This window comes from Myotis yumanensis, unplaced genomic scaffold, assembly GCF_028538775.1.
Source record: "Myotis yumanensis isolate MYYU_CA2020_CCGP unplaced genomic scaffold, mMyoYum1.0.hap1 SCAF_22, whole genome shotgun sequence".
In the NCBI taxonomy this organism is placed as follows: Eukaryota; Metazoa; Chordata; class Mammalia; order Chiroptera; family Vespertilionidae; genus Myotis; species Myotis yumanensis.
In genome coordinates, this window is record NW_027223773.1 from 13,408,355 (window position 1) to 13,430,682 (window position 22,328).

At 43.5% G+C, this 22,328-nt stretch overlaps 1 protein-coding gene and 1 pseudogene across 3 annotated transcripts in view; one reads left to right on the forward strand and one right to left on the reverse strand.

The window, feature by feature from the left end:
- Positions 1 to 14,707, forward strand: part of EFCAB2 (EF-hand calcium binding domain 2) — a 60,703-nt gene extending 45,996 nt beyond the window's left edge. Inside the window, exons 4-7 of one of the 3 annotated variants that reach the window (XM_070401226.1) lie at positions 10,076 to 10,155; positions 11,059 to 11,101; positions 11,191 to 11,257; positions 13,364 to 14,704. In XM_070401226.1, the coding sequence (XP_070257327.1) occupies positions 10,076 to 10,155; positions 11,059 to 11,101; positions 11,191 to 11,257; positions 13,364 to 13,479 (306 nt within the window). In that variant the 3' untranslated portion in view covers positions 13,480 to 14,704. Of the gene's footprint in view, positions 1 to 10,075; positions 10,156 to 11,058; positions 11,102 to 11,190; positions 11,258 to 13,363 lie in introns of all 3 variants that reach the window. The other 2 variants (XM_070401227.1, XM_070401225.1) reach the window with 2 other exon arrangements.
- Positions 10,455 to 10,549, reverse strand: LOC138999403 (U2 spliceosomal RNA; annotated as a pseudogene).
- Positions 14,708 to 22,328: the final 7,621 nt, after the last annotated feature.

The following is a 22,328-nucleotide window of genomic DNA, read 5'->3' on the forward strand; positions in this document are numbered from 1 at the left end:
CAGGAAATCTTTACATTGTTTTTCTATTGTGGGATCCAATGAAGCTATTACTTTTTGGATACACATCTGTTTTGCCCCTAAGAATATATTTCCTGGGCTCCCTCTTCAACATTACTGGCCATTATATGCGACCTCAGCTTCTGTGGTTACACCACACTGCCTGGCTTCCGTTACTTGGGGGTGGGGATGGGGCTGCTGGCCAGTCATTCCATGGATATTACCACGCCCAGGTCTGTGTGCGCCTGTTCCAGTTGGCTGTGCCTGCAGAGGGCCACCCAGAACTTCTCAGGGATGCCTGTGCCTTTCTCACTAGCACATTCCTCATGTCCTTGGTGAGGGGGAGTCCTCTGAGCCCTCCCAGGGAACATAATTCTCTGGTGGGTTTTCTGTTTCATAATATACCCATTCCAGCCAGCCCCCTTTTCTCAGCTCAGCATGTCTACTTCTCTCAGGCTGGTCACCACTTACGCCAGGTGTCTAAGGAGCCACCCTCTCCTGTCATCCTTGCCTAGGGTGTTAGGTCCTGTGTCCTGAGAATATGCCCAAAGCCAGTGAATTCTTGCTGATCCAGTCTTCTATTCCAGCACCTTCGACAAACGTTCAGCCAATATCAGGGGCACTCCCTCAGCTCCTCCTCGTTCGTGCTAGCTAATTCCTTGGGCTGTTTCAGTGTGTAGACTCTTTCTTCCCTTACCAGGCCTGCACTTCCCAGCCTGATGGCTATTCTAGGGTTTAAGCCCAGTATTCCGTGTGCCTGCTCGGGGAGGAAAGGGGCAGTTTCTGAGGGCACTGTGGCCTGGCCAGGGATGTGTTCTGCAGCGCAGCAGTGTGCTGCCTCCTACCTGGGTGCAGACCAGCGTGTCCGGGGTCTCCACCGATGTCTCCACCCCATGTTTGAGTGTGCCAGGTTTTTTCGGCCAGGGCCCTGACCTTAAATACCAGTCTTGGCTGTGCAGTTCAAACTTTCATGCCTTTTATTTCTGGATGTCAAGCTGTGGCCCACAGGCCAATCCTGCCCACGGCTTGCTGTGGACAGCGTGCTAAGAGCTGCTTTTACATTTTTTATGGGTCTGAATACTCTCAACAATAAAGATAAATGGAAAAGAAAGAAAAAAAGAAGTGCAGAGGCTGATATGTTGCTGAGTCTGCTCTTGCACTGCCGTTGATAAGGGCTTCTTTGTAAGCCGTCAGGGAGGCTCCCAGGCTTTCACATGTGGTTTGCACCTGCTTGGCAGTGGCCCTCAGTTCCTCCTCATTCTCCTGCAGGGCATCAGTGCAACCCACAGTCACCTCAACTGTTTGCAGGCAGTGTTCTCCCCATCTTTCAAATGCTTGAATCGTGGCACCTGCAAAGGTATTTCTCTTCCCTGGATTTTCCCAGGCCACCTCTGGTTAAATCTTTAGCAGTGAACGGCCAGAGACTGTCCCCAACCCCACTCCGGACAGCATCCTTCTTGCCTACTTGGCAGAGAGTGAACCTGTCTCAGAGCTCCATCTCATCACCTGTTTCCTCCGGCCACTCCCGGCACCACTTGTGATACTTTGGGTGCTGAGAAGCAAACAGTGAGCATTACCTGGTCAAGAGGTTTATTGTGGAAAACAGTGAGGGGAACATCAGCCAGGGGAGGCCAGGAGAGCCATCAGAACACAGTACAGGTCTGATGCCTGTGAAAGAGGGAGGGAGAGGGGGAGGGCCTTAGATTGAGCAGTTCTAGGAGTGGGGAATTCTCAGTCCAAACTTGCCCATCAGAGGAGTCCCCCTCCTCAGGAATGGCACTTATGTAAGTACCCCCACCACTCAGTTCCTGGCTGAGAGCAGCATAGTGTGGCCTTGGCATAGACTTGATGGCTAGAGACAGCATTTAATGACGGTTCCTGCAGTTGGGGGTCTGAGGTGGGTTTTCATGCTGCCGCAGTTGTTGTCTGGGAGAGCCGTAATGTGAGCCAGCGGTTGAATGTCCAGTAGAATATGGCCAGAGAGTTGGCTGCCCTGGATTTTCTACCTCTGAGCTCACCATGCCTGCCTCTAGTGTTCCGGAATGGAACCGAGAAGAAAGCTGCTTAGGGATAAAATGAAAACCTTCATCAGGGCCAAGCAGCAGGGCATGGGAGAGTGAGAGGAAACATTCCCAGCCAGGTAGGTCAGTGACAGATCAGAACGGGGCCCGGCTTATCCTGGAATTCTGTCCAGGGGTAAAGAGATGATTCGATAACGGCGGCGACTGTGCTAGTGTTGTCCTCAGCATATCTGTCTCTTTAGTCAAACAGCTTTCCTACACATCTGGCATTGTGGAAGGTGGGAGAATGGAATAGATCTCTGATTTGTGTCAGGTTAAATGATAGAGTTAAAGAAGTGTAGACCTGAGGTCCTTTGGGGATTATCTAGTATTGGCTACCAGCCATTACTTCAGAATAGAAACAGGTGAAGTTGGGCTGGGGGTGGGCGCTGGGAGGAATGTGTTGTACAGAGAGTACACTGAGTGTGTTGTTTTATTGTAGTTGGAAGAAAATAATAAATGGTGCTAAGGCATGATCAACAGCAGAGAAATCGACAAAAGTGATTTTTCCTCTCTTACATAAATGTACAACATTTATAAGTAAAAGTATTTCATAATTTTATATAGAACACAACCAGGACTAATACAAATTAATACAAATTTTTATTTTAAATATTTTATTGTATAAGTAACATTCACATTACAGAAAACTTTTAAATAGAGAAAAATATCCTTTCTAATAATCCATCACCTTAACATAATCATTGTTAGTATTTAGTGTACTTCCATGTTATTTTTCTGTACATGTTTTTTTTTTTTTAAATATATTTTTATTGATATTTTACAGAGAGGAAGGGAGAGGGATAGAGAGTTAGAAACATCGATGAGAGAGAAACATCGACCAGCTGCCTCCTGCACACCTCCTACTGGGGATGTGCCTGCAACCAAGGTATATGCCATTGACCGGTATCGAACCTGGGACCCTTGAGTCCGCAGGCCGACGCTCTATCCACCGAGCCAAACCGGTTTTGGCAGTACATGTTTTTAATGACTGTAATCTTATAGTATAATTCAGTATGTACAATTCTGAACCTTGCTTTTTTTCATCTAATTATAACAAAACCATGTTATTACAGAGTTTTCATTATTAAAAAATACATGCTAATTAATTAAAATTGGACAAGAAAAAAGTAAGGGAATGATCTCTGTGGTAGCCATCATTCAAACACAACTGGAATACTTTACTTTTTTAAAACTCAATATTACATCAGAACAATTCTTCCACACTGTTATCTAATTTTTAAAAACTAACATTTCAAAAGGAAACCCTGTCATACAACAACATGGATGAGCTTTGAAGATATTATGCTGTGTGAAATATGCTAGTCACAAAAAAGGCATATACGTCATGATTCCATTTATGTAGGCAGACTCTTAGGAACAAAGTCTTCCTGTTGAAGATGCATTGAGTTCGAATACAATTGCTTTATAAAATGTAAAAATGAACAGTGATATTTAAAAATTAACATGTTATTATATATGTGATTTTGAGTATATCTGTGGACCTAATACGTTTATATATTCAAATTGACCAAAATTCCTTTAGGGAATTTTCTCATTAGGGAGAATGAGGATCACTCTTTATTCATCACTCTATTCAGATATATATTGTTAGTAACCATGGCTCCCTTGCTTAACCAAATCTCAACCCAGGGTGAAGCTTTCCTCCCAGCTATTGCATGCAACAGAGTTTCAAACAATTGCTTTTGATGTAGATGGATGGAAGAGGACCTAGTGGTGACCATGGCTCCAACACTTGTTGCCTCTGCCAAGTAGGCGAGGACACCACTGGGGTAGGAGGGACACTCAGGCCCAGGTGGAGAGAAGCTGACACTGAAGGGCGTGAACTACTTGGTGTAGCGGAGCCCCTCCGGCCCCCTGCCACTCCTAGAGGATAAAATGGAGAAGTTAAAGGCTTGATGGCCACTGATTCCCCCACGGCTCCAAATTGTAGAGACTCACAGTTGGAAGGGACCTTATCAATGACCTGATTTAGCCACCTGTTAATTCTTGGAATCTGATGGTTCAGTCATTTTTTAAAAATATACTCCCAATAATAAGAAAGGGACTTAAAACCCCAAAGAATCTCATATCCTAATTTTTGCACAACAGCCTCTGGAATGTTTAGAGTAAATTATTTTTCTAAAATAGGCAGATTTACAAATTTCATATGATAGTTTTGACAAATGTCAATGAATTTTTATTATTTTATTGTATCCAAGGTAGAGAAATATTTTTTAAATTATATTTATGGTTTGTTTTGAAACATGATTTATGTTAAGATTTTTATATGTGGTATTTAGAGTTTAACTTGAAATATCTTATGGTTTTCCTATTTTTACTACAAATAGTTAATTCATTTGCATATCTTATTTGGTGACCTGGAACTTGTTGAAATGGAGGTGCTTAATAAACCATCTTAACTACTGATATTATCTTGCTTTCGTGAAGCATGAAATAGTTCAGTTTATTGACTGATCGTTGTGTCACTGGGGAGAAATGAATTCCCACTGTGTGTTTTATTGTACCTGTTCGGTGAGTTCAGCATTAGAATAAATAAGGCTTTAATGAGAAGAGCGATGGCTGCTGATTTCACTGTGGGAATGGGAGCAAAGAGCTCTGGGCTGTGGTCCCTCCAAAACACTGGCTCCGGTGAGGACCAGGACGGGCACTTCACCTCCCTTGTGCCCTCAGACGCAGAATAGATGAAGAAAACGGACTTTTACCAAAGGAGAGTGAGAAGCAGTATTTGCCTCATGCTTTGAGACTTAGATATGTGCTGTTATATTTTAAAATCCCACAATATCTACATATTTATTGAGACTCCTTCATATTGGACAAGAGGATGGAAAGAGACTGAGGAATATCTGAAGGCACTGGGTAGCCTCTTCTTGTGGCAGGCGGAGCAGTGGCTTTTCCTCCGGCACTACTCCCATCATTCTTCGGAGGAGGAGAAGTCGGGTTGGTGTGTCAGGGCCTTGGTCTCCAGGCAAACATCTGCTCACACTATTAAGATGAATTCACTGTACATGGTTTGTGGAGGCTATGCTGGGGGATCTTCCTGCAAAGAGGTTTTAATACATTTGCATTCATAAATGCTGTCTATATTACTTTCCCATCATACCTCCTTTTCAGCACATTAGCCTTTTCTTAGGTGAAACAAACTAGATTTTGCCTCATGTTTGCAATAGCAAGATATATTTGCTTTGTTTGTTTTTGCCTTTTGAAGAGGAGGGATGTGTTTGGTGGCTGCCTGTTACTCTCCTTGTATCATTCCAACGAGGCAGGTAAGGAAACAGTGGAGGTGGAGGCCTCACTGCTAATGCACAGACCCTGTCCACTAGGCAGGGGTCCAGGGACGATGGACGGGCTGGTAGATATGCCCAGCAATTTAATACATTCTCACCACATTCCATGCTGCACTGTATGGTTGGGAGGCAGAAACAGTTAGGTCTGTATGGTGAGCCAAGGAGGATGTGTCTGAAATTTTAGCACCAGAAATTGATTCTTTCAGGAGGAGGTGTCATTGCATGAAATAGAACCAAAAGTGTGTTCACTATTGACAGAAATAATCTATAATAATAAAAGCATAATATGCTAATTAGACCGGACAGATGAACGACCTTCTGGACAAAGCCGCGGTGGCCATGGCGGCTGCGAAGGCTGAGGGCAGCTGTGAGGGCTGAGGGTGGCCATGGCAGCGGCTGGCAGCGGCAGGGTGATAGGGGCGGCGCCTTCCCCTGATTGGCCTGGTCACCTCCTACAGAGGGAGGCCAGAGTGTGGCTTAGGCCCCTTCCCTGTGGGCAGCAGGCCCAAGCCATCAGTAGGACATCCCCTGAGGGCTCCCGGACTGTGAGAGGGCGCAGGCCGGGCTGAGGGACCCCCTCTCCCCCGCCCCATGCACAAATTTTCATGCACTGGGCCTCTAGTGATTGTAATAGAATCTCAAGGTTGACAAAGCACCTTCATGGCATCGCGTGAAACCTTCACAACAACCATGTTCTCCCTGAATTACAAATAAGGACATGAAGCTAGGGGATGAATTTAATCAGAATATTTTAAACTAGCCTTGGTGACTACATTGTTATATTTTTCTATGAAGAAGGCAAAATCATTTTTTAAAGACCCTCAGCCATATCAAAGTGAAGTGATTTTCCCAGCATGACTTTGCTGTTAGTGAAGAAATGGCAATGAATTCCTCGTCTTCGAACTTGTCTGCTGTAAGTTAGGGAATCTTTCTTGACTTCATTATAAGTTGGTTAATTGAGTTTTCTGCTGAGAAAGTAGGTCTGAAATGTATCATTTTCTCTACCAACTCTGTAAAATCAATTCTAAATTTTGACTATCTGCTTTGCTAATCTCCAGGAGATGAGTAAGGAATTATGCTTGATGAGAGTGATTCAGAGTCTTTGGATTAAAATGTGCCATGCATAGTTAGTAAGTAAGTATTTCTCACAGTTCCAGGTCAGGAGTCTGAAGTCAAGGCGTCAGCAGGCTTGGCCCTGCTATGAGGGGAGGACCTGTTCCAGGCCTTTCCCCTGGCTTGTGCATGACTGTCTCTATGTTCGCGTGGTGCTCTTCCTGTGTACATGCCTATGTGTCCACATTTCCCCCTTTTAGAAGGCTGCCAGCCATAGCGGTTTAGGCCCTACTCCAATGACCTCATTCTACTTTGATTACCTCTGCAAGTACCCTACCTCCACAACAGTTAGATAGAACTTCAACCTGTGGATTTTGGGAGGACACAATTCAACCCCAAATACTCCCTCTTACTCTTCATCTCTCTATCTTTATCACTATCTCTGTATGCTTACTATATGTGTATATGTACATATTATATTTGTGTGTTTATATATATGGTTCAGTATTTGATATATTTCTATTAAATCTTAAAGGCATTGCAATACATGGGATTTAAATAATCATTGAGCCATCACTGGATAACAAACATTTCTAGAAAGTAGTATATTTATATTATCTTACTAATGACCTCATAAATTAGCTATTATGCACCAGAAGTAATAGAACCTGTCTTATCCTCCCATATCTCACACCTGCTTCTAGATTCTCAGAAGGGCTACTCTACTTTGCTCCTTGTTTCTCTCCTATGATAAAGGAATAGACCATCTCTTTTAAATGCCTTTTAGATAAACTAATGGAATCCAAATAAAGCATGGAGTTTAGTGAATAATTGTGTATTAATATTGGTTCATTAGCTGTGACAATGAACCAATATGTACTATAGTAATGCAAGGGTTGACAATAGGGGAAACTGGGTGGGAGGAATATGGGAAGTCTATATCTCTTTTCTGTAAATCTAAAACTAAAAAGCTTATTTGAACAGTAAAAAACCTTTTATAATATAATATAGTGTTTGATATATATAAAACAGTCTATTTTAGTGTATTTAGAGTCATCATATATCTGTTTTATGCCATTGCTCATGGATCTTTTTGTATAAAAAATGGATAAGATGTGGCCTCCAGGGGACAGTGTTGGGTCATAGACAGATTTTCACAATCTGCCCAAGTTGAAGATGAACGTACTTTTCCTTCATTTTGAGCTACATGGCTTTTATTCATTATCTCTCTGTTTAAAAAAGCCAAAGAAAATTTATGCCTCTTCTGCTATCCTGATTGGTTGGAGATCTGCTTTAACTTATTATTTTTGTGCAACTTTGGCTCCACACTGATCTGTCAGGCCAGAATGAACTACAGAATTTTCACCCTAGTGTTCAGTGTTCAGAGCACCAAGGGCTCCTGGAGGTTGTATGGAAGCTGGAGTGGGTGCAAGTGGGGCTCTGTTAGATAATGTCATGTGTTTGTGAATTCTCACGTAGTGGAGGGTCTGCTGTAGAGCTGAACTCCATCTGGAAAAACTAAAAACAGTTTGTAGATTGGCGAGGATGCTTGTGAAATAAAGTGGGGTCTCTCTTTCACAGTTGAGAATATTTGCTCTACAGTGGTTTGTTGGGGGTGGAGGGAAGGAAAGCAAACCATTGCTCTGGAGTAGATTTCTTTTTTAAAAAAATATTTTATTGATATTTTACAGAGAGGAAGGGAGAGGGATAGAGAGTTAGAAACATCGATCAGCTGCCTCCTGCACACCGCCTACTGGGGATGTGCCCGCAACCAAGGTACATGCCCTTCACCGGAATCGAACCTGGGACCCTTCAGTCCGCAAGCCGACACTCCATCCACTGAGCCAAACCGGTTAGGGCAAGGAGTAGATTTCTTGAGGAATCAGAATAGAAACTCAACATTTTACTTTAAAAATTATCCCTCCAAAGGTAGTCTCTTAAGATTGACGTTTTATTTTTAAGAAGCTCCTGGGTTTGGGAATCAGGGTGTGACCCATTCAAGCACATCAGGGCCATGTGAACATTCATTTGCAAAATGCTCACCTTGGACCTAGAGGCAGCTGAAGACAATTGGCCATATATTGATGGTCTTAGAAACACATCATTCTATCATTAGACAGAGGACATATTCTGCCAATAGTGGAATCTAAGGACTCCACTCATACTAGGCGAGAATCTAGTATAAACATTAAGCAAATAGTGGTCATTCGGAAGACAGTGTGTTCCATGTAGCAGCAGCCTATAGATTTCTTATTTTTGTTCAAAGAATAAATCTGTTAAAAGCGCTTCTGTTGAGTTGGGATTTATGAGCCTTTTAATAGGATTTTTGAAAGGCAGTGGAAAATTTACAGCTCCTGGTAAATAACCTGACATGAAAGTTAAGATCGATGGTGTTTTGTTCAGCCACCATCACAGTTGAACCTATGGGCAAGAGTCTTTCTCATTCTCATCTAACAGTGCTGGGTACCAAATACTCTCTTTCCAGGTGTAGTGTTCTCCTAACTAGTAGTGGTAGAACAAAGTTCTGTTGACCATCTAGGTATTTTTTTTAATATATATTTTTTATTGATTTCAGAGAGGAAGGGAGAGGGATAGAGAGATAGAAACACCAATGATGAGAATCATTGATTGGCTGCCTCCTGCACACTCTCCACCCCTCACTGGGGATCGAGCCCACAACCCAGGCATGTGCCCTTGACTGGAATCGAACCTGGGACCCTTCAGTCTGCAGGCTGATGCTCCATCCACTGAGCAACACTAGCGAGGGCGACCATCTAGGTGTTTAATAGCTATTTTACAATGACTCAATACATGGTCATTGAGATCATGATTGGTCCCCTAACCTGGCCCCTTATGCAGTGTTCCTTCTCTCAGGGGAAACATCAATCCATCCCATTTGTGCAAGTTAGAATCCTATGAGTTGTCCTTGACTCTTCTCTTTTTTCCTCATCCTTGCCCACCAGGTCCTATTGATTTTACTTTTGGAGTAGCTTTTGATACCATCTACTTCTCTCTCCATGGCTACCAGTCTAACCTAAACCCTTAGATTTATTGCTACAGAAGCCACCTTACCCACAACCAGTGTATCTTTCAGACATACGTCAGTGATTTCTCATTGGCCTGAGGATAACAACCGAAGTCCCTTTCATAGACAGTAAGGCCCTGCAAGGTCTGATGCCTGTCTCTGCAGTCTCATCTGGAAACATTCTCCTCACTCCCTATGCTTCAGCCTCCTGGCCTCCAAGGCAACACATCACACAGGTCTTAAGTGCGTGTAATTTCCTCTTCCTGGGAGTCTCTTCACTGCAGTCTTTGTCTGATGACTTTCTACGCATCCTTTACTCATCAGCTCCAGGGTGATTTCCTCACGAATGCCTTTCCTGGTCTCCTGGCTGAGAAAAGTTTCCTTTGTTCTGTGCTCTAGTAGGCCCATGCCCCTTGACTTCATTGTTCATACATAAACTTATAATTAGACACTCAGCTGTGTTGTTTTTTGGTTAATATACGTCCCCACTACCAGAATATAAACTCTGGGAGCAGGGCCCAGGCCCAAGGATGCTCATTATCAAATCCCCAACACTTGGCACAGTGCTTGGGAAAGTAGCTGCTCAGTGTATTTGTTGAATGAATAAGTGACTTTTTTTATTGAATGTTTAGGTAGAGGAAGAAGAACCCACTGGATACATTCGATTTGAAAAGTTTCTTCCAGTGATGACCAATATACTAGTGGAAAAAAGGTAAGAAAGTAAGTGCAATGGTAAAGTAATGACTATAATTACATTAATTGCAAATTGTTTTTTTTTCACTTCATATATTATCATCACCCAGTATTTTTCCCAGGATTGCTTCCTTCTAACTTTTCACTATACTCTGCTAGTTGGTATTTATTTAAAAATATCAATCACTTCAGTATTAATCTAATAAGCAAAGTGTAATTAAAGGGCAAATAAGCTACAAAAAGCATAAGTCAACAACATTCTTATTATTTTGAATTATCAATGATAAATAAGAATTAACCCTAATTATTTTTCTTGAGAAAGAGTAGCATTATCTTAGTATATTTGGTTTATTATATTAAACTGATAAGAACAGATACTACACTTGATCTTAGCCAAAAGGCCAAGAAGCGATATATTTGGTTTATTATAAAAATTTTGTTCTGCCCTAACCGATTTGGCTCAGTGGATAGAGAGTCGGCCTGCGAACTGAAAGGTCCCAGGTTCGATTCCAGCCAAGGGCATGTACCTTGGTTGCAGGCACATCCCCAGTAGGGAGTGTGCAGGAGGCAGCTGATTGATGTTTCTCTCTCATCGATGTTTCTAACTCCCTATCCCTCTTCCTTCCTCTCTGTAAGAAAATCAATAAAATATATTTTAAAAAATTTTGTTCCAAGATAAATTGATTTCTATGATGATGAAAAAATTAATAGGTAATATTAAACATGCCAGTGATTTTGAACTATTTCCCGTGGATGTGGAATGCTTTCAACTTTCATATCTAGAAACCAAAAAAGAGTTCAGTGAAGGAAGCATTATTTTTCTAGTATGTTAGCAGTGTTTGTTTTATTTTATGTGATCATTTATAATGTAGAGCCTGAGCTAAATACTGTGGTATTTACGTCTTTTTTTTGCATAACTTAGATACAGACCAATTCCAGAAGAAATCCTTCTTCAAGCTTTTGAGGTATGTAAGCTCCAGATTATATATATATATGAAAAATTCATCATGTAGAATTTATTCATCAAATAAAAAATATAATTTCTATCTTCTAGGTATTAGATCCAACTAAACGTGGATATCTTTCTAAGGAAGAACTGATCAAGTATATGACTGAAGAAGGTAAGAATTGTTTATTACATATCTTGTAACAGTGACTTATTTAAGTGGTTAACAATTATGCAAAAATTCTAGGGGATACTTTAAAATCAGTCATTCTGGTTAAAAAGTTATTTACTATTCCTATTATTTTCATATTGGGATGGTTTCTGTTTAGTAGTAGGTAAGAGGAAAAGGGTATGTAGTAAGGGGAGATGGATTTTTGCCTTTATAGGACTTCATTAAAGTATAATGATACTTCTATAAATTGAAGGCATTCCATTCACTTAGAGTATTCCTAGAATAAAAGGTATGCCACCTAGAAAACATGAACTATTGAAAATTTTCAGTTTTTTATGCTCATGGAACCAAAGATTCTTGCTTTGAACTTGAACTGTACACACACACACACACACACACACACACACACACACACAGACTTATACATAATATCTCTACACCACATAAGCCAACACATTTCCTATAGGAATTCTCTCTGCTTAGGCTGGTATGTCAATTTGTTTTTTTTGAATGTCAGTAGCCTAATGGGCATTCTCTTGGCTATTCTCATATTGGTCATCTCCCCTTCTCCCATGCAAAGTTGTTAGAGTTCTATCTCCTTTGTTCAGTTTACTGGTTCACAGATTGAATCCTGATTCAGAGTTTCTCATCACGTGACACAAAATAAAAAGTACAAGTAATTTTGTGTAGGAAAGACTAGCACACGTAGTTCTCGTTTATTAGTATTCTTTTAAGGACTTACTGTGCCCATCAAAGTTTATTGGTAGCATATTTAGTATTTAACAATCAGGCATAAGATTCAGAATTTGTCCTTTTAAGCATTTCAGGTAGTCTTTCTTTCTTTTTTTTTTGTTAATCCTCATCTGAGAATATTTCATCCATTGATTTTTAGAGAGAGTGGAAGGGAGGAAAGGAGTAGGAGAGAGAGAGAGAGAGAGAGAGAGAGAGAGAAACTTTGATGTGAGAGAGACACATCAATTGGTTGCTCTCGGGGCTGGGGATCGAACCTGTAACCCAGGTAGGTACCCTTGACAGGGAATCAAATCCTTGCGTGCACGGGCCGATGCTCTAACCATCGAGCAACACTGGCCAGAGCAGGTATTCTTTTTTTCTTATGGATGTAAGCATGATTTCAAAAGAACTCAGTACATTCCCTTTGTTTGATAACACCATCATCATTATCATCAAAATCCCCATTTGAATAATTCCTGGATTATTAAATGAATTCCAATTTAGAAAGCATTGTTTGTAGAGGCAGGTGACTTAGCTCAGAAGGCAGGTGACCCCCAGGCCTAGGTAACTTACCTGCTTACATAAGACTCTACAGGTAAGGTGACAATTTGGATATTTCTGTATTTTTGTTTAAGATCAGGACAAAGTTTTTCTTAAACAGTCGACAGCCTTTCCAACATTCTTCCTGAGTTGGCTTCTCATCTTGTTAAAACCAATATCCAAGATGGCCCTCAGCCCTCAGCCCTCAGCTGTTACCTGCATCCGACGAAAGCCCACCTTCTGGTCTCATTTGACAGCAACACTGGACGAAACTGTGAGAAACAGAAGGGAGTGCTTTGAGCGCCTGCTGGATGGCATCTGCCACTGGGGCAACTGCCATCACTGCGTTGGCCAGACCTGGTTAGGGAATATTCAGAGATAATCGTTACAGCTTCAAGTCTCCGTTATCTGCTCTTCAGCAGTTTTGTAAAGCAACCATTGAATCCTCTCTTCACACTCTAACTAACCATAAAAATTAGACTCCCTTTAAAACCGGGACTTCAGGTTACTCCTTGGGCACTTTCAATAGTTTTAATTTAAGTACATAAACTGCCTTATTCATGATGTCTTGATGGCCTCTGCTATTTTGACTGGAATGATAGATTCCAAGGTTGCTTGAGCTATGACATCTGCAAGGTAAAGTAAGTCTCAATCCTGCCCGGGGTGCAGCAGCATGCTCTCTGAGCCCTTGGACTGTCATGGCGGGTGGCTCTCGGGCCCAGGGAGAGCGACACGACGGGGCTTGTGGGGTCCCGTGGCAGGTAAGCTGGTAGTGGAAAGAGAAAGAAAAGCACCAGAGGGTTGTGAATGATGAGTTTCCCTTCTTGTTCCTGCCAGGTGAGCCCTTTTCTCAGGAGGAAATGGAAGAAATGCTGTCTGCTGCAATTGGCCCAGAATCGAATTTCATTCATTACAGGGACTACATAACCATGATGGTGATAGATGAAAATTAAACACTCCGAAGGCTCACTTTCTAATTGAAAGGATAATTTTTAAAAATTGCTTATCTTTGTTCATTTTACATCATATCTTACAATTCCTTAATATGCTAGTCAATTTCTCATGACAACTATTTCAAGATGTTCTATTTTTTAAAAGATGATCATAACAGATGATCATAAACTTGTTTAAAACAAGTTTATTTGGTATGTCTTGCATTGTGGGATGACAAATTGCTAATTATTTAAAAACTATTCTTAAAACACTTTAACATTATCCATGGATGGTTGTTAATTTTCTGCAATAAAATCTAGGTTACTTTCCAATGAGTTAAGCTGACAAAATGGAAAATGCCTGGAATGACCGTAGGTTTGGCATGTAAAGGTCTGGGGAGGGAGCGGCGTGACCACAAATGGGAACTGAGTAGCATCGCGATGAAAGCTCCTTTTTAGAACCACACAAAGCACTCCCGCAATCTGAATGTGGAAGCCAGGTATGAAAGTGAACATTAATAATCAATTCCTAATGAATGCCAATTACGGATCTCATTGGAGATGATAATAACTTACTAGTAGTGTAAAAATGTAAATGTGCTGATCCAGCGTGTGTCACCATTTGCGGAAGAGCTAAAGGAGCTGAGATAATTGAATCCAGAGAAAAGAAGACTGAATAGAATTCGCTCATGTAAGGCAGTGGCAATTATCTCCCCGTCTTTAGAATGCGCACCTCTTCAGACTACCTGTCGTGAGCGTATCGCCCTGATGCTGGGTGGGAGCACTGAGAGATCTCCTGCTGTGCAGGAGGTGCGGCTGTGAAAGCAGGGTACAGTTATCGAGCGCAAGGAGTCACAGCGGAATCCGCGCAGGGTTACAGGCAAAGGGAAAATCACGTCAGGAAAATGAATAATCTTCCATAGCCTGTATGTGGTCATACACACACACACACGCACGCACACACACCTCTATTTAAAGATGCTTCACCACTACGTGTGTGTAGATACATATAAACATTTCATGTTGCCTGTGATCTGCCTGCTCATAGTTGAGACTGTCACTGTTCCTTCATTCAGGGAGCAGTCACTGAGTACTACTGGATCCTGTGTCAGAGCTGGCGTTGCAAGATGAGTCACAGTTCAGTGAGGGGGCCTGCAGGTCAGCCGGCAGTGCATTCCGAGGGCCACATTCAGGGGCTGTGGACGCACCTAAGAGGGCAGCTGACAGCCTGGCGGGAGCTCACTGGGAGACGAAAGACGGTTGTGAGTAGAGGGCTTCCAGAACCGGTAGCACTGGACGGAACACCAGCCGTCTACTAAGTGGTGGCCGGGCACAGGGCATGTCAGCAGGGGACCCACAAGCACAGAACCCCCAGACATGTCATGAAGCATGGAGCGGTCTAGGAACTGAAAGTACTTCCTCATGTCTGGTGTGTGTGAGATTTGAAAGTCGTGCGAGAGAAATGAAATTGGAATGGTGAACAGGAGCTGTGTCATTAAGGATATTAGGTTAGCCGTACAGTTGGGTGTTAGTGTTAGAGTTTGCACTTTTTTTTGAAGCTCATAGAGAACGACAGATTATTTGTAAATAGCACAGGAAGTAGACGTGAAGGGTCAAGACTAGGTGGATGGGAAAAGTCAACATGAGCCTCAGGTCTCTGCTTGGACAGTGGGTGGACTGTAGTGTCATTCACTCAGTAAGAAACCCAAGAAGCCAGGCGGGGTTGGTAGGCAAAGTGATGTTTGGTATGGACATCGTGGGGTTGAGGAGCTAGTGACACACTCTGGGGAGAAATCCAATAATCAGTTGGATTAGGAGGAGGAAAACCTGGCGAGGACGTGGGTTTGGGAGTTCCTATGTGTAAACCAGGCTCAGACTTGCTGGGCACAGGATAGCATTGAGCTATTTGCTGTAAGCCCGTTACCCTGCATGACCCGGTTCTGCCGAAGCAGTAGCCCTAGTCCCTCATGGTCAAACGGTGACGTCATGTTCTTCCAGGCTGTCTCAGGATTGGGTGCCCCCAGGTCTCCTTCTAGAAATCTTCAGAAGTTCTGGCTGATGTCAAACTTCACGCCCTGTCTCAGGAAGGAGTCACAGGGTTAGCTTCATGGAATATGATTAATTTTTCATCTTTAGCACAAATTCGTTGGTTTTTTAAAGGCCATCGAAAAAGTACAACACAGGTGTCCATAGAAATCTCACTTTATCTCCTAGTTGCAGAGTAAAGGTAGCATATTTGCACAGGGAACATTTTTCTTTGTACTCAGACCATTTCAGTTCAGATTTTGTCCCTCTCATTCACCTACTCAGCCCTCAAGATCCAGTCTAAGTCAGCATGGCCCTGGCCTGGCAGGAGGTTGCTTGGTGCAGAGTTCTCTTATCCTTGTGACCCGGTTTCTGCAGAGCCCGCTCTGCCCCAGCTCTGGGCCTTGGGAAGGACAGCTGGCTCCCACACCTTTGGGCAGGGAGCTGCAGGACTCGGGCCTGCGCGCAGGCCTGGCAGCCTGGAGACCCTCACCTCCACCCGGCTTTGCCGGCGGCTCACTCTGGGTCAGGTGCTTCCCTCCTGTCCTCCTCCGTCTGGCCCAACTTCAGTCTTCTCCCTCCAGGAGCAGTGCCGATTTAGTCCCCTTTGTGTGCACCCAACGTCCAAGTGCCAGATGCTGAGGGACAGAAAGAATGTCGAGAGGGCAGGCTGTGCGATGGTCATGGGCAGGACAGTCTTCCGTGGAGCCGAGTGCGGTTAGGTCTCTCTCCTCCTGCTGTGCTCCCTCCCCCCCTTCAGAACTGCTTGCTGCCAGCTAAGGGCCCGTGTTGGTGCAGCCAGTTCCTTGTAGAATATCGGGGTCACTGCACAGCCCCTGAGGGCAGCTCAAATCCGCAGCCAGCGCCCGGGGTGCACATGCCTCGCACAGGAGCGCGCTTACCAGTCACCTGCTTCAGAGGCACCTGGGCGGCTACTTGTTGAAATTCCAGACTCCAGCCCCTAAACCAGTCTGGGGGTGGGGGTGGGGGTGGGGGCCAGGAACCCACGTGTTCCTCAAGGGAGTGTTGTGCGCACAGCAATGTAAGAACACTGTGCAGGATGGTAGTATAGGGGGGATTTGGAGCTGGGCTCTGCCACTTACTGGTCAGGTGACTGGCACCGACACTTAATGCTGCGTCTCCGTCTTAATTTGTAAAGTGGAAAGAACACCTACCTTACAGGGCTGGCGTGAAAATTAAATGAGGGGATAAAAGTGGAAGTTCTTTAACACGTGATTATTTGTAGGAAAGCAGCCAGGTAAGAAGGGAGGAAGGAGGGAGGGGTGAAGAGGAAGGAAAGGGGAGTGGGGACAGGGAGGGAGAGACAGAGGCGAGGCTTGCTATCTGCAGTCAAATACTCTACCACTGAGCTATACCCCCGAGGCTCGCTATCTGGGGTGGGCAGGCAGAGGGTGGCAGAGCAGCTAGGTAATAACTACTTCATCTTGGAATGAGGGCGGTGAGCCGCCTGAGGTACTGGTGGGGAGATGCCGGGTTTGCTACCAGGGTGCTGTTAATTACAGACTGTAAAGTCTATTTCTAGAATGCGAAATTAGGAGGTGTTTGTCTTTTTTTTATAAGAAATTGTGCTAAGACACATAGCATAAAATTTATCACCTTAACCACTTTTAAAGGTACAGTTTGGTAGTGTTAAGTGCACTCACATTGGGAATAGGTCTCAGAACGTTTTCATTCTGCAGCTCTGAGATGCTGCGCCCAGGGAACAAGTCCCCTGCCCCTGCCCCAGCTCCCAGCAGCCACCACCCCACCTCCTGCTCCCGTGGGTCTGGCTTCTCTAGGAACCTCACAAGTGGAATCGACAGTGTTTGCCTTTTGTGACTGGCTTATTTCCCTTTGCACAGTGTCCTCAGGGCTCCTCCATGTTGTTGCACGTGACAGGAATTCCTTCCTTTAAAGCTGGGTAATATTCCATTGTTGGCTCGACCACATTTTGTTTACCTATTCCTCGTCGTCCGTTTGCTTTACCTCTTGGCTATTGTGACTAATGCTCCTAAGAAGGTGGGAATACATCTTTGAGGCCCTGCTCTCAGTTCTGTTGGGTACATACCCCGAGGTGAGATCGCTGCATCCTTCTTCTTTTTAAAAAATTGCCTATCAGTCCCAGTGCTTTTAGAGCCGCCTGAATTATTCACTGCCCCCTGGAGCAAACTCTCATCCATTTGTGGGAATGGTGTGTTGTTTTTCTAAACTCACCAGGTGGAAATGTTGAGGCAACTTGCGATTTAGATGGGAGGTTAGCTGGACTAGCACGTCTAAAATTCAGGACAGTTTTACACGAGGGGCTCTGCAGAGCGCCGGTGGCCCCTGGTACTGCCAGCAAGTCTGTCCTCAGTCAGAAACCTTGAACCAGCTTCTCACCATTGATGACTAAATTCCTGACATTTATTAAAGTATGGATTGAGTATTGCCCTTAAACACAGCTTAAAAAGTGTCAAGGTTTGTTTGTGTTCTGAATGCTTAGTTTTTAAATGTCCTGCTAAAGGTGTTGGCTCCATTCTAAGCCTGGTCATCAGCTCAAAGCATGATATTCACTTAGGCAAAAGTAATTATTAGTGACAGTAAAGGTACATATATTTTCCAACTAGTATTCTTGATAATTTACAGTGTTTTTTAGTTCTCATCAAATCAAACTAGACTATCCTTGTTTTACTTTGTAACATGGCTGACAACGCTCATAGAGTAGAATTGAAGCTCACTTCCACTTACAGTATTAGTAGACTGTTCAAGGTTACTTCGTAGGAAACTTTTTAAATAATATTTTTATTGATTTTAGAGAGGAAGGGAGAGGGAGAAAGAGATAGAAACATCAATGATGAGAGAGAATCATTGATTGGCTGCCTCCTGCACACCCCCACTGGGGATCGAGCCCACAAGCCAGGCATGTGCCCTGACCGGGAATTGAAGTGCGACATCCTGGTTCTTTGGTCGATGCTCAACCACTGAGCCACACCAGCAGGGCTGTAGGAAAGTTTCTAAGCCTCTTATCTGTTTGTGAGGGCCAAACTAGATGACATCTGTGAGATCCTCCACCTAACTGGGCACCCAGACATCTAGTGATGACCCTGCCCTGAGCCAGGTGAAAGTGCACGGGGTGAAGGCAGGGCAGTTTGGATAGTAGGTACAGCCATGTACTTCGTTCTTTTACTTAATTTCTCATAAGAAATGCTTCTTGTTTTTTTTTTAGAAGCATGCATTTTATTCTTTATAATTTCGTGTGTGACAGGTGGGGTTTAAAATTGCATGTGCTCTTACCAGAAGTATAAGCCCCCATGTGACCTGTGTGCCGGTCGGATCTGCTCCAGGTGACAGTTCTGGTGACTCAGTGTTTGCATTAGCAATCACACTGCTGTGTTTGTCACAGTGAGTCTGTCATTTTCTCATGGGGGTGGAAGTGAAGTGTTTGGACTAGATGTAAGTAAGTTGTAAATTGATAAAACAGTTTTTGAACATCATAGGGCTATAAGAAAAAATGATTTAGAATAACTACTTATGTAAATAATATGGCAGGAATTTATAAAAATTCTGAATATAACAATTTGCTAAATAAACAAATAATGAACACATATTTTAGTTTATTTTGATATTTAATATATTTAAATCATATATTTAAAATAATATGTATTTGAAAATAAGAAACCACTCACACACCTCAGATTTACAACTTGTTAGTTCTGTGTTTCTTCCATTTTAAATTTGGTCGTTCTACAACACATTGATTACCACTGCACTGGGAGTTGTAAGCCAGGCAGAAATTTTGTTAATTTCTGCAATAATTAGGGTTAACCAGATAACTTCAGAATTTTCTTAAGCTAGGAATTAGGGCTTCATATGGTATATAAAATAGAATTATTTCCAAACAGTTGTAATTTAACTCCAAAGAAAGGTTGCATTTCTAAGTCCCTGAAGGACATTATCCGAATTCCTGGCTACCATCAAGGGCTCGGGGCCCTGAGAGCAATGAAGCAGTAGGGAGGCTCAGAGGGCAGGCACTAGCACTAATTCCGAGAGCAGTGCAAACCATGGGCCCCAAAGGGATATGGAAGCTGTGAAACCTCCAGGCTGCCATGCCCAGGGCGGCCAGCAGAGGGGGCAGTTTTGGTTTCATGTGCTTGCACATTGCAAAAGTGGTGTGGAGCCAAGCAAGGGCCATGTGTGTGCATTCAGGTAACAGACTTTGCGATACCAAGTGGGGTGAGGCTGTTCGCTGGCCCCGGCACTCTGAGACTCAATGCTGCACTCCACCACTGTCTCCTTTAATAACAGTAAAATTAAAGGCTGCTCCAGCTCTTGGTAACTCTCCTGCAAGTTCTTACCCCACCCCGGGGCCTCTGTTCCACTTGGAGGACTTGGCTTATTATTTGACAGAGAACATAGGAACCTTTAGACTTGCATATTCTCAAATCTCCCTGTCAAAGACCACATGGCACCTTTAAGATCTGGGACCAGAAGGTGCAGCTGCCGGGCACAGACCCAGCAGGGATTGTCGCCGGGAATGTCTGCCCCTTGGAGTTGGCATGCTCCTGCCTCGGCACTGCCCTCTGCTGTGCTCAGTCCCCTGTAAGGCCCAGGCTTTGGGAGTTCCCTGTGCACCATGTTAGGCTGGCCAGGCAATAGGTGATTTTCATTCTAGACAGTTTCCTCCAACAGACAGAAGCAGCCCCTGACTCAAAGCAAGGTATGATCTAACTATTGTTTCTTCTCAGTTTCTGAACAGAAGATCAAACTGTTAAAAAAAAAAAAACTCCTCATAAGCTCTTAAGTCTCTGCGATTTGGGGTATGTTTTAAAATTGTGATTAAAAAACAAAGTTTACCACCTTAATCATTTTTAACTGTACAGTTCAGTACTGTTAAGTATATTCACATTGTTGTGAAACAGATCTCCGGAACTTTTTTATCTTGCAAAAATGAAATTCTATATGTTCAGTATTCTTCTCTCACTCAGCTGTAACTATCCCCAGAAGGGGGCGAGTAGGAGACAGCCAATCAATGATTCTCTCTCATCATTGATGTTTCTCTCTCTCCCTCTCCCTCTTTCTTCCTCTCTGAAATCAAAAACATATTAAACAACAACAACAAAACACAAGGACTGGGGACACCTTGAAAGTTCTCTGGTCTGCCCTGACTGGTTTGGCTCAGTGGCTAGAGCGTCGGCCTGTGGACTGAAGGGTCCCAGGTTCGATTCCGGTCAAGGGCATGTACTAGTAAGTTGGTTGCGGGCACATCCCCAGTAGGGGGTGTGCAGGAAGCAGCTGATTGATGTTTCTCTCTCATCAATGTTTCTGACTCTCTATCCCTCACCCTTCCTCTCTGTAAAGAATCAATAAAATATATTTAAAAAAAAAAGTCCTCTGGTCGACATCAGCTCTTCTGCATGATGTTACTACTGTTGTTTTATATGAATTTAATTATTTCGTTTAAGGCCAACTTTAAGATGACTGGAGTTTAAAAGAGAGTTACAGCTGAGAGAGAAGAGTACTGAACATTTTACAAATGTGTGTGTCTATGTTTAGAGAGGTGTGATTTTTAAACTTCTTTATACTTTTTTTTTTACTGTGATAAAACTACGTGGCACAAAATGTACCATTTTAACCAGTCTTTGGGCACAGTTCAGTGGCATTAAGTATATTCACATTGCTGTGCGACCATCACCGCCTTCCGTGTCCAGAGGTTTATCATTCCAAATGGAAGCTCTGCACCCACTAAACACTCCCTTTCCTTTATGCCTGAAAACCCGTCTTCCTCGGCCATCTCTAGCTCCTCCCTGTGGAAACCACGGCACCCAGCTCAGTGGTTGGCCAGAGGCCCGTGTCCGCCATTTTTTATGTCAGGTGAGGACTTATGAGGAAACTCATTGGTGCTTCAAGAGCCTGCCTGAGTATTTGGTAAAATATGGCCCAGTATTTTATTTCTTAAAAGTGTATTAAAGGGAAATGCTATCAGTTAACTGATTTAAATTGTTAGTTTTAAAAACACTATTGCCCACTTGTGAGCAATGAGGAAGGAAGGGGGTTACTTCTTGGGTCCTCAAATGGCTGTTCCACCTGGGACGGCAGTTCTCCCGGAGACCGGCGACCTGCTCTTCCGTTGAGAAGGTGGTTGGCAGGACCTGGCACAACCAATTCATCTTCCCCCAGTCAGCCGTTTGCCAACTGTGATGTGAGTCTCATTCATTCTTTCACTCGCTCATTTATTTGTCATCAGTAAGTTCCTTCCTCGAATGAGGCACACCAACCATGGGCAGGGCTTGCTGTCTGCGGGAGTGGCACGTGAATGGATAAATCCCAACCCCAATGGCAATGGCTGCTGGGGGCATCTAGACAGGAAGAAGTGACAGCTGAGCTGTGACTTAAAGGAAGTGGCCGGGGAGGGGGGCTATTTCAGGTAGAGGGAGCATTTGCACAGAACCTGCAGGGCCAGCTGGTAGTGTGCCTCCTCCGAGAGGGGCAGCTGTCAAAATGGGAACTCCTGTGGCGGTGAGAGGACGTGCTGGGCTGCGTGTGTCTATTTTGTACATAAATATAAACTCTTGTATACTTTTCTAAAGCTTTCAGCCACCTTGGGTTCTGGCTAAGACCTTTCTTTGTCTTAAACTATAGATACAAAGATTAATGTTGGCAAAGTAGCATAAAAGCTGGTCTTGTAGAAATATTTTATCAGCTAAACACATGGACGAACTGTATACTGAAATCCTGGCTCTGTGACTCCTGACGGTGTGCTGTGCGGTAGAGCATTCTGTTTTATCTCCCTTCTGTGACTAATGCTTACGGAGCCGGCAAGGATGTTACCCCACAGAGGATCAGTGCCAAAGCCGCTCGCCCTAGAA